The following is a 13,104-nucleotide window of genomic DNA, read 5'->3' on the forward strand; positions in this document are numbered from 1 at the left end:
ATTGGAAACAATTCAGTATCTTGCCGAGAATGTGTCAGTGTTGTCATTTTGAAGTATGAAGGTTAGGATATTTATTGGCTATCACTGAGTGTTTTTATTTTTGGTAGATGTCAGTTTTATTCAGACCTGGAGTCACGTTAATTAATATGCTGGATTCCATGGTACATAGTACATCTAAGCGGGAATGTCACTAATTGAGAGGCGCATCGCTAATCCTATGACTCAGTTTCATAGGTGGAGCTAATGTTCACTGGCTGTTTCTATTTTTGATTATGTTCCCCAAGAAGCAGCTAATTTTAGCAGATAGTCTTTTCAAGCTTTTCAAGGACTGTGACACATTTTACTTTGATCTGTACTCCTCTTTGTGCTCTCAGCACCTACGCTTGTGCCTGACACGGAGCAGGTGTTGTGCAGCCCCGGGTGGGATGCCGAGCATGGCCTGGAGTGGAAGCAGCAAGAAGTTGCAGACTTGACATGGCTGGAAATTAGCAAGGGGAGGATTTATTGGTCTAGGGGAGCAGAGCCCTATTTGGCAAAGTGACTGCATTGCATAGAGACTACCAAAATATGTAGCTCTGGAGGCGTAAATAATATTTGCCCACAGGAACTTAGGAAAATAGACATGGTACTTTGGTTAATACAGTATTTAATAGACATCAATGACCTTAGAAGTGAGAATGTCAATGCTCTGCCATAACTTGTGCAGCAGGAGGTGTTTTAAGGAAGCAGGTCAAGTACACTGCTTGGCCCCCACGAGCAGCAAGGCCCAGCACAGGGGTTGAGGATGGTGTAGGTCAACTCCGGGCTTGGGTACTTGTTACCTGTGTGTTATTTTTCCTCTTTAGTGAAATGTTTATAATCAAGCCTGCTTTGCAGGATAAGGTGTGGGGATTGAGGGAACCTATGCACATAAAGTGATCTTTTAAAAATATAAATCGGGAGCACCTGGGTGGCTCAGTAGGTTGAACATCTGACTCTTGGTTTTGGTTCAGGTCATGGTCTCAGGGTCGTGAGATGGAGCCTCTCACTGGGCTCCGTGCTCAGTGTGGGGTCTTGCTTGAACCTCTCCCTCCCCCTCTGCTCCACTTTCTCTCTCTCAAGTAAATAAAGTAAAATCTAATAAAATAAAAATATAAATATAAATCTGATTACCCATCCTCTACTGAAACCCACCCAATGGCTTCCTCTGTATAAGAGGAATCCAGCTACTTTCAATGTCCTGCAAGGTCTTGCTGGTGATTTGGCTCTCGAGCATCTTCCCAGCTTCACCTCAAACCATGCTCCCTTTCTTTACTCAGCTCCAGCCACAGTGACTTCTGACTTCAGGGAGGCATTTCTGTCTCTGGAGGCTTTGCACTTGCTATACTATGGTGTGATCAGCTCTCCTCTAGGCTCCCTCTGTGTCTTGCAAGCTCCTTGCCTTCCTTTGGCTCTCAGCTCTGAGGTCACCTCCTCAAAGAGCACTTTGCAGACCACCCTATTAGAACCTTTTCTTTCTTTCTTTCTTTCTTTCTTTCTTTCTTTCTTTCTTTCTTTCTTTCTTTCTTTCTTTCTTTCTTTCTTTTCTCTTTCTTTCTTTCTTTCTTTCTTTTTCTTTCTTTCTTTATTCTTTCTTCTTTCTTTCTTTTTCTTTTTTTTTCCTTCTAAATGCTTATATTCTCAAAGATCTTGGTCATATATTAGTTTATGTGTTCATTCTTGGTCTTCCCGACAAAACGGAAGCTTCTTAAATTTCAAGGGCATATCTGCCTATTCTCCATGGGACATATATGTGCCTGTTCTCCACTGTGTCCTCTGAGCCTGGCATAGTGTTCAGCACAGACCACATGCTTGGGGAAATTTGTCAAATGAATACATGAATGAGTGGATGGAGAAAAAAAGCAGAGCATGGCTGGTACACTGTGGTTACCTGGAATTGTAGCTGTTATTATCATGTAGCCTTTTATGATTGTACCTTTACATCTTTTCGAATAGGGAAATAATTTATAATACACAAAAAAACTATAACATCGAAAAAGTGTATCTGTGAATATAAATGCCTATTATTTTCCTTGTCACTATTTAAAATGGAAAAGAAATGGATTTTTTACATAAGTGTCTGTGTACAATGGAAAGGTAGGTTGGTAAATTTTCTGTATGTGCCTGCAAGGTTATATTGTGAATATCCGCTCGCGTACAACATCAGAGGGCCATTTTTCTAACCTGGAGAGGGTATTTGCAATTTTCCTTCAATTTGTATACACATAATAGATAGTTGTACATAAATAGACATTCAACAGTTCCAGCAAAATTCCTACTGCCAAAGAGAAAAAAAAAAGTCAGAGTAAGCTGTAAAAAAAGTGCTTGGTTTTTTAAATGTAGAAATGGCAATTCACAGCATTTATATAAATTGCCGTATACTGAGGGTTGCAACTCTGAGAATGAACAGTAAGAAAAGTTGCAGCGAAGAGCAAATCTGAGGACACTTGTTTTGAAAGTAAAGGCTTAGTCAGTATTATAACATTCTGGCAATCTGCATAACATGAACCAGAGTGCTTTGTATTGGGATTGAGACTTTATGTATTGATTTTCTCATATATAAAATGTTCTGACTACGCTTCTATTTAAAATGCTCAAAAAAATGCTCAAAAAAGAAACTTATCTTAGATGAAATAAGGAGAACTCATTTTTTTTTTTTAAATCCCTCTTACATTTGGGGCATATTAATCTGAATAATATCAACATGGCTATTTAACCCAAAGGCTGAATAGATGTAGTAATTTCTAACTCTTTTTTTTGTTATTGGATCTAATATCTTTTACTTCATTTTTTTGCTAAAATTTCATATGCATTCTGTGAATTCTTAAATATACAGAAATGAGAGATAGTATCAGCTGAAAATAAAAATATTTTCAAAAGGAGTTAGATAAACTAGAAAGCATGAGATCCATAGTGAGATAGTATAGGAGATCTGGAAATTTTAAGGTTAAATAATAAATAGTAAGTTTCCCCACCATGTCATACCTTAAAAATGGAACATAAAGTTGCATTAGACCAATAGTGAAAAGAAATTTCTCATACATTTGTATTTTGTGTTCTCTTTTGTTTTCTGCATCAATATATTCAGTGTGTATTTTCCCTGATAGAAAACTCATTTATAGAATTACTTGAGAGTTGTTGGAAGAGGAATGGATATTTCTGGATGAAAAAGGAAACAGTTTTTGTGGGTGAATGGAATGAAGTCCAGAGCCACAAGCTACTCTGAGCCAAGTAATAGTCAAATTTGGACTTGATTGGATATCCTGTCAAGTGCTTACAGAATCAGCTCTGTCTCTCTGAGGTTACCTCCCTAAGCAATCTGTAAAGGGAACTCTATCTTTCATAATCTGAGACCAAAGAGAGACAACCCTTGAGTATTTATCACAGAAAGGACTAGTGTTTAAGATATATATTCTAAAGCATAAAATATTTTTAAGTGGTGTTTTCATTTCAAATGAAATGCTGTGATTTTTTTGGGAGTGGGTGGGGGCAGGCTTACAACCTAATGCTGCTGTCATGAGGCAGTTGGCTTCTTCTCAACTAAAGGCTGATGGGATGGGGTGTGGGGCAGGGGGCAAGGGGAAATTTAAGGGGAGGATATGGAGAAATAGAAGGTTGGCTCAGCATTAAGAATGTACTGTGACTAACCCACAAAACCAATAATCCACAGGTGGATGATATTTCACAGAAGGCCCAGAGGATGTCATTTGGACTTAAGGTATGAACAAATATTTCCAAAATGTATACCTTAGTTTAGGATTTACTTTCTTTTTCAACAAAGAAGATAGTGCAGAGATGCTAAAGTGATCTTTTATGCTTTTAAATGACCATTGTAGGCTTCAATAAGATGGCCACACTCCATCCCAGTATTGCACAATTGCACGTTACCTTGGATACAAGGCTGGCTCTGTATGCTGCTAGTTGCTTCAGGTACTCCTTCTTTGCAGCCTCGGTTTTCTTTTTATAGACCTATAACAGCAACAAAGAGTCTTAAATTAGAAAGTGCATCTGCTTTTGTTTCCAGAGAAGTACACTGTGGAATGATAATTGTGCGCGCACACGTGCATGCGCGCACATGCAATTATATCGTATAATAATATATATCTCCCCAAAGATTATGTTTTCTTACTGAAACAGATTTCTAAGAGGTATGGCAATAGACTAGATAAGAAGAAGATTAACAATAGTAAAATTTTCCATTTACATTAAGCATATGAAAGGATTTATCTGGGTTACTTTGAGAGTGGAGGTAGTTGGCTTAGAAAGATACTATTGATGAAGGTTCCCAGGGAAACCACAAGCGGATAAAGAAGTCATTCATATTTGTATAATGGGCAGATAATTCTACAGTGCATTAAAATCTTGGTATATATGTCCCATGCTAGGCATAAAAACAAGGACAGGATTCAAAGATGACCAATTATGTTCGAAAAGTAAATCAAAGGAACAGTGACAAAGTTTGCAGGTTCATCACTATTTTAACATTTTGAGCCTTGAAGTTCCATTTTCAAAAACTCAGGAATCAGCTATGACAGTCAAAGACACATTTGGGAGTGGAATGGGGACCCTGAGTGGCCGAGGACTGCACTCATGCCATGCCGTGTAGCCTGCTCTGGTCATGCCCTTTCCAACGAAGGCAGTGGATGACATGGATCTGTGGACACCTCATTGTGAAAAGGTACAAATGTTCTGAAATGAATTTCGTTTTACAGAAGCTTTTCATTTTTCAGAGGGAATCATCTTGAAAATAAAAGTAAAATCATCCTAAATTGAGCAAAAGTACTGAAAAATGACTTGCTGGTATGCTAAAGGTCACATCGCTAAGTTAAACAGAAAGGAGTCATTAGAGTCGAAAATGAAAGATTAGCAAAGTGAACACACATGGCTGTCGGCTACCATTAAGTTGATTCTTTCAAGGCTTTAGAGTCTGTTTTTGGCAATCTTTTGAAATCAGCCCTCAAGAATAAAATATTTTTCACCATTTACTGTGTAAATGGAAATGTATTTTCATCAATACAACTATTTTAAATTTCCCACATCTTGAATTTGACAGCAGGGAATGAGGCTTGGCTAATATTTTGTAATGCTGAGCTCAAAAATAGACACAGATCAGTATTGAAAAGTGGCTTTAGAATTAGCGTAGTTAAAAATAAATTATGTCTAAAGACCAAATATCTGCCCAAGTCGGCAGCAGAGGTCAATTTACGGTTTCTAATGCCAAAGGTGGTTTGCTGAGCCTGGTCCACTACTGGGAAATTCAAGATGTGAGAGATTATTGACTCATGAATATATTAATTAGCAGAACATTTTACTTAAGGTAAGAAAATGACTAACCTTGTCAATAAAATTATATAAGACACTATGAAATGAATGTGTTAATTGGTTTCCCAATTTTGGGAGGTCTTCAGCCTAGATTCTATATTTTGATAAAATAAAAGGCAATCATAATAAGACAATTAAGAATTCATACAATATTATCAGAAACCATTGTGCCAGCTTTACTAAATATAAAAACAAAGAAACTTAAAAGAAGTTTGTTAGTAAAGAGCCAATAAATTCCTTGTTTCAAGTATTCTGAATTCGCTGAGCTAATTATTGATTATTGGAAGTCAAATTCAGATTTTTTTTTTTTTTTTTGGAAATTGACACGTGGAAACAAATACAACAAATGCCTTTGAATAATAATGATCTGTGTATATATTGCATGCCTTGGTTCAGCCACAGTCAGAAACACAGGGCTCTCTTGCTTCTTATTGATTTATTTTTTTCTTGAGAGACAGATTTCTGTTTATAGTTTTCCTTTCAACCTCTTCTCCAAGACATAATTTATAATTAATGATCTTAAGCTGACAATGTTTACATATACTTTTAATACCTTAAAACTGTTTTTGAGAGGGTTTTCTCCCCACACAGAGAGATGCTATTTAGGACTTTGAAGCAAATATTTAGTAAATATATCTTCGATGGTAGTACGCATTTGTACACTGGAAACATTTCTAACATGTTTTTATTAAAAGGCTACTCCAGGTGACCCCCAGACAGCTAAAAAGGGTTCATTTAACTTCCAAAGGCAGAGATACAACAGAGTTTGGTCTCGAGTGTTGACCAAAGCAACGTTTTCTAAGTAGCAGTAGATAAGATGGTGGTGTCAGATGGCCTGATTCGAGCATCTGCCATCTTTCTGGCATTTGGTTTCCAACCGAAACAGCAAGTGTTACTCCAGTGCTATCCCTTTGCTGGGCTCCCAGGAGTTAACATCACACAAAGTGTTAACTTTCCTGAAATTTGTTGATTAACAACCACTGGAGAAAGGTGGCTAACTCAATATGTTTCGGGCTGGATATGTGCCCCCTGATTTCAGTCTGGGATCGATGTTGTTACAGGATACCTGACTAGCATTCAGAGTGCCCTGTTTTCTAGAAATGGCTCCCTATTGCCTATTGATGATCGGCTATGTGGGATCATCACAGAAGTGCCTACATACCACTTTAGAAAAGAGTAAACTCATCATGCCATATTACGTGGATTGATGGGTCCGCTCTTTCCTGCATAGCTGCAGATGTTCAGAGAGGAGATTCAAAGGGTGGTCATTTCAAGAGGTATATTTCTGTAATTGTGGTTAAAGGGGAGTAGCCCAGAGTGAAATTAAAATCTGAGGGGGTTTCTCTGATGGTAATTTAGACCTTCACCTTTGAGAACTACCTAATGGCTCCAATATTATATACTGTGTATGTCTTTCTCATGCTACCTTCTAAAATTGCACACGGATGCTTTCTGAATTCTATAGTTGACGGCCATGTCTGAGGAGAGGCTCAAATGTATGAGAGAATGATAAAGCCTGTGAGGATTCCACATCCAGGTGAAGTAGGAAACCCTTACTTTAGAACAGTTATTTAAAAATCATCAGGAAGGAGTTCCTCAAAAATATTTCCAAGCCTCTATTCACGGATGGAGAAAGTCTCCTACTTGCAGAAACCGAAGATGACGCTGACGGTGTTTGGCTACGAACAAGCTCTGCCATGATCAAACCTTCTAATCTAGAAGGATGGGTCTGATTTATGTCAAAGTTAAGTTTGGGAAAGAAACGGTCTCTCTCTCAGGGAAAGACAAATATTTTAAAGATATGTGGTTCGTACAGTAAATATTAGTACTCAGTCGAGCTACAAAATGGCTTCCAAATGGTCTACAGCTGTTTGAAATAAAGTGCAAAGTTGGCCAGATGAGGATTTAAAAATCATAATACATCATTTATCATTTTCTCCAGCTCATCCAAACACTTTTGAATTCATCCTGTCCTGACTTAGTTATAGGCTGTGGTTTGTTATTCTAAGAAAGCTACCATATCCTATCTAAGGACTGCATCTTAGTGGTTAAACTAAAACATATATAACGGCTAATCTAAAACATACGAAGATCGACATCAAATAGCAATTCTAGAGGATCCAAATCCTGTTCATCTAATCTGGTGATTCACTGAATCATTTTTGAAATGCACTAAATACCAGCGTGGACACACGTTTTTATAGGCTGTTAATCCCTAATTAAAATCAGCAGTTCAATATCAGTGAATATGATAAACTCAAATAGAAAAAGAAGTCTAACATAACCTGTCATTTTTTCTTTTTTTTTTTACTTTCTGCTCCTTCCCCAAACAAACCATCCATCTAACTCATATAAAAAAGGAAAATCTTATAAATACCATTTAATTCCTTCTTCCTTCCTTCTTTTCTGCTCTGGCCCTCAGTTAATCTCTATAGTCATAGTTTATTTCAACCAAGCCTTTACAGTAATAATAAGAAAAAAATGTGTAATTCTTCCAATTCTGTATTCTATTCAAACACTATAAAAAAAAAAAAAAACCTAAAAGGCATTTTTTCCTTTTGGTCGACTTCAAATGTAGGGTTTTTTTTTTTTTTTGTCCCCACTACAAGTTCATATTTATAGAAAATGCTTAGAAGTACAGTTATGTATAAGAAATAATAATTTAATCACAATTCCCCGCTGTATCCTTTAGAAATTAACGTTTACAGCTTCTTTCAATGCTGTTATTATTTAGGACAGCTAGAGCAAGTGCATCTGTATTTTATATAGAACTTAGTACTTAAATGTGGTTACATTTCCATCATGTGTAACTTGCTCAGCGTTTTCTTAAGCATTCCAGAACTGAAAGACATTTATAAAGTAGTATTCAGAGGATTGAAAATATACAATGTGACAAAAATCTTGCTATCAATTCTTTTGCTGACCATCTGAATCCTCCAAATGGTCTACACAATAATGGTGTGATCTCCTTATGGAATAGTAGGCAAGCTCTTTGAAAAAAATGGCTACAAAATATATGTGTCGATTTATTAAATGAGGGTGACTGGGGCAAGTATGATGTCGTTCAATCACACTGAACTATACGTTGAGTGCCTACTATGTGCCTGCTGTGATGTGAGGAACTGAAGTTACAGAATCAAAAAAAGGCATTAAAAACATGCCTCTAATTGTGTGCATTTTGTGTGTCAGGCTCTATCTCTATTCTTTTAATTCTTTCAACAAGAAGGTTGCAATGGTATTATTACTCTCATTTTACAGATGAGAAAACAGAGTAGAATGGATAGTCATTTTATTCACTATCCTACAATAAATATAGCAAAACCATGTGGTGAACCAACGTGATCCAGTATCACAGATCCACCTTCATTTACTCGAAGGCTCCTCCTAGCTGCAGAAGAACTCCCCTTGAAGAGTCTCTCTGACACTCAACTGCACTGTCTACAGATGACGCCCCCGTAAACAGAGCGAGCCATGCTTGGGACATAGTAGGGGCTCAGGAGATCTGCATGATCGAGTATAGAATCTCCAGTGCCAGATTTCTCCTTTTGTGAGTATAAGCATGAGTGAGCATGATAAAGTTCTGAATTGCGTCTTCTACACTAAAATGCACACCAATGGAAATAGAGGATTTGATATACAGACATCCAACCCACCCACTGGAGTATTTTCTTCAAATTCTCTCTCCATCAGTGTCATGGAAGCTTTCAAGCGAGATGTCTGCTTCCACCGTAGATGAGCATAGGCTATTTCTACGTGTGTACTACCTAGGTTTACGCCTACAGGCAATAATCCCATTATATGCCAACAATGATATGTATACATACACACCTGCATTTGGGAAGTAAAATACACTAGCCATTTCATGTAATAAAATTATTAAAAGGAACTCCTCAGTTTCAACATTTTTATGAATCACACTTTTCTCCTATTCTACAGTTTATATCTGAACAATGGTTTCACATTTTTTTACTCCTGGTTGAAAGGAAAAAAAAAAAAAGGAAACATGCATACTGTTTACAAGGAAATGGCTAAGATCAACACATGTGTGAGTGTTACAGTGCAACGGGATTTTAGTTGACCTTAAGTACTGTTGACGTAAAATCCAAATTTTATCAGAAGATAAGGGGGGGAAAAGCCCCGGCAGCATTTATGTAGTGGGTGTTTGAGCACCAATGAGGAGTAAATGATTTGATTCCATGGGCTCAGAGGATTTGTCAGCTGCCTCATAAGTATAATTCTGGCTCTTCATCTCCCTGCTGCTTCTAATTTAGCAGGACAGGCTCATAATTGAAGCAAATTAACTATTTACACTTGCCACTTCTACCAGGGGAAGAGGACACAGCAGCAGGAAAGAATGAGTAGGAAATTACATTCTTGCCACTTGTGTCAGACCTGCCCTTATATAAACACATTAACAGTAATTTCATGAGGCGTCAAACATAGGAATAAATACTGAGGGATAAAATAATGAGGTGTTGCTATTGAGCTGAACTGCTATGGCTAATATTCTTGGATATGAATTATGCATCCTGAAAGAAGGCATATGTTGCAGTATTCAAACAGTTTCCCTGCAAGTGAGATCTGCTCATTAGGCTCTGGATCTGGAGGTAAATCTACGCTCCTCTTCCATGCGCGGCAGGACTGGCGTTTACAGAAATACACTCCCTGGGCACCGAGGGCTCTGGTTTCTCCTGAATATACCAAACTATCTGAACAGGCCTTCCACTCCATTTTTAGCAGAACAGCATGTTTATTTAGCTCTTTGGCTGAAGCTTTAAAGCCATTTAATGTAATGTAAACAAGAACATTTTGTTTGTAATTTGCTAAATGTATTACAGCCCGACTGTGTCTCCAATTAGGAACTTAAGGTTCATTTAGTAATTTACATCTGGTTCTGATTTAAGGTGACTTTCCCTTTCCACTTAAGAGCTGCCTTTCCGTGGCTCAAAAGGACCCGAGAACCCTTTTATAGTTCCTTGGACCAATCCCTCCTGCTTCAAAGCTGGACGGACTCTTTAATTTACTAGGGCTTGATTTGTGCTCTATTGCCACCGTGGACCTAGATCTTTTACTCCGGTGACCGGAATCAGAGCATTCAGAAATAACGGGGATAGACAAGAAATTTAGCTGAAACCTCATAAAAAAGATGCTGAGGGTGGCTGAAACTCCAAGGAGCCTAATACAAAGGGCGTGATATTGTTAAGTTATTATTTTTCACTCTCTGTAGGTTCCAGTCAGTGAAAGATAAGTAGCAAAGACCAACATCACAGCAATACTTATGTTTTATTTCCCTTTCTCCATCTGGTGCCTTCTGAACGACTCAGTCCGCTTCTGAAATGGGCTTTCCATTGTCTTACGATTCATTAGCATTTAAAACCTCCGGTTGGAATCCCAAACACAATTCTGCTTCCATTCCAGATTCAGCACCATCTTCCAAAGTATTAAAATGGGGAGATCTCTGATATGTGAAGTTTGTTCAGTGGCTTTGGTGGGAATGATTCATAAGGGAGGTTTTGTGCTCCTGGAGGATTTTTTATCGCTTCTTTCAGCTTCCTTTTGATTTTTTCTTCTTTGAGAGATTCTTCACAGAAACCAAAGTACATACAGTTGCTCACTCACCATGGATTCTGAAAATAAAGATCTGCCCTTCTGCAGTGGCTTCTCTTTCCTGCCCATCCTCCACAATGAGGAAGCATGTGATATAAACATACAGCAGCTCTATTAGTCATGTTCCCTCTGGCTGTCAAGAAAACATTCAATTGTAATCTCGCTAATAGCTGTTTTTCCTTAAATATTGTAATTTTCTGAGCCCCTAATAAATCATCAATAATTTTGTCCATTTTCCCCAGTTCGTGTTTATATTTGTAGCTGTTCATAATTGTGGGCTATTATGACAACAGGATTTTTGAACAATTGTGGCACATGCAACGCTAGCTTCTACCGAACCAGCTGCCTACACAATGCCAATGACATCACGTGGGGCTCTTGTAACACGCCTAAATTTTGAAGTTTAATGGCCTGCCTCTAATCTGCTCCAGCAACATTCCTTTAAAAATACATAGCAGTATGTGCCCTCCCAAATTTGAATATTAAATGAGAGTAAAATACAATTAATTTAAGTTCGAAACAGAGATACTGTATTATGTTGGCACAATGAGTCAACATAAAGGGAAAGAACAGGTGGTAATACACCATAATAACACTTTGGGATATTTTGCTAAAATTCTCTTGATGCCCAAATGTGCACTCGAGGCAGGCCTGTTCGCTTTGCTGGCAACTCTTGCAAAGTGTGGGAGAAGCGCTGCCACAGAGCAGCAGAGCAATGGCCCATCTGATGCAGTATGCTCCCTTCTGTAAGCTCAGTGCCCGATATCATTCATTTGACCCTCTCTCTGCTTGTCCCCGGGATGGGCCTGCATCCTCTGCATATAACAGATCTCATTTTTGTGTGTACTCTTCGGCCTTACTCTCTTCGGTAAGCAAGATCACCTTGTAAGAGGGAAGGATAAGCTATGCTGAACCCCTGCTAAGTCAAAGGAGCATAAAGGATGGGGACAGCCATCGTAGAGTGACCCACACTGCTCCCAATACTTCGTGTTCATAATGGTGCTCCATTTTTAAAATATCAACTTTTTTTTAATAAGAGAAAAAGAAAATTATTTTTATTAAGTTATTTTCCTAAACAATCTTGGCATAACTTTTTAACACTTGGATTCTGATTATGAAATTGCTTTATAACGTGCAACGAGCTATACTGGCCGTTACAGAACTTCATCCTTTATTTATTAAACAAATTCTTTGCCCCAACCCTAACTATTTCTGTGGAGAGAGAACCTAAAGGTAGACTCATTACGAGTTACTTACTAAATTGGAAATAAGGTGCACAAGAGAAAGAGAAAAACGTTTGTCATCACACGCATACAATTAGAAATCCTTAAATGTTACATCATCACTATGATCCTATCTGCATTAGAAAGCCTTGGCCCCAATCTGAAAGGCGGTATGGGACAATGGGAGCGATTTTCCCTTTTAACATGACAGTCGAGAATAGTGAATCTCATATTCTAAGGGTCTGTAAATATGGTCACACAAAAAGAATGTGGAATATTATCTTAATGTTTCCCCTCTTGCTATAATAAAAATAAATGGCCTTATTATAATAGAATTAGTGGGAACAACCTGCAGCTTTGTATTTGCTGCCTTGAGGAACTACCTGATTTTCATCCTATGAATGCTATTCTTTTCCATCGGGGACATGGGTGTAGGCACTGACGTTTAACATCGATAACGTGAAGGACCAGTCATATGCCTCCCCCTTTCAAACTATTGGTCTTAAAACCACACGAGTTCCCCTAGTAAATGGAGGAAATAATTAGGGAAAGGTATCTGGGGTCCAGGAGATGGATAAGAGGAGCCAGATGAGTGATAGCACAGGCTACTAATGTTTTGTGGAATAAGAGTCGGTAAAGTGGAAGCAAAAGGAGCACGTGTGAGCTTTCGAACGAAACTTCCAGCTTAGATGCTGAGTCCCAGGTAAAGAGGAGGGCTGAGTCTTCAGAGGGGAATCCTGTATGTCCTCTGATGGGTGAGACTTGCTGCACATAATCCCGAGGGAGAGCGATCACTTTCAGAATGTCTCCTTCACGAAATTTTATCTCACCAAGCAAAAGAGTTTATAGTATCAAAGCCTGGTGCGTATCTAAGAATATGCACAGGAGTGATCAAAGTCACGAGAGGCGTATGTCCTGGTGTGTGGCGTCAGGG

At 38.3% G+C, this 13,104-nt stretch overlaps 1 protein-coding gene across 5 annotated transcripts in view; it reads right to left on the minus strand.

Annotated features, from left to right (window-relative positions):
• TOX (thymocyte selection associated high mobility group box) overlaps positions 1-13,104 on the minus strand; it is a 299,059-nt gene that overhangs the window by 18,872 nt on the left and 267,083 nt on the right. For all 5 annotated transcript variants that reach the window (XM_035708521.2, XM_025477802.3, XM_025477801.3 and 2 more), the window contains one exon: positions 3,907-3,987. In XM_035708521.2, the coding sequence (XP_035564414.1) occupies positions 3,907-3,987 (81 nt within the window). The remainder of the gene's footprint in view (positions 1-3,906; positions 3,988-13,104) is intronic.

Source organism: Canis lupus, chromosome 29, assembly GCF_003254725.2.
Source record: "Canis lupus dingo isolate Sandy chromosome 29, ASM325472v2, whole genome shotgun sequence".
Classification (NCBI taxonomy): domain Eukaryota; kingdom Metazoa; phylum Chordata; class Mammalia; order Carnivora; family Canidae; genus Canis; species Canis lupus.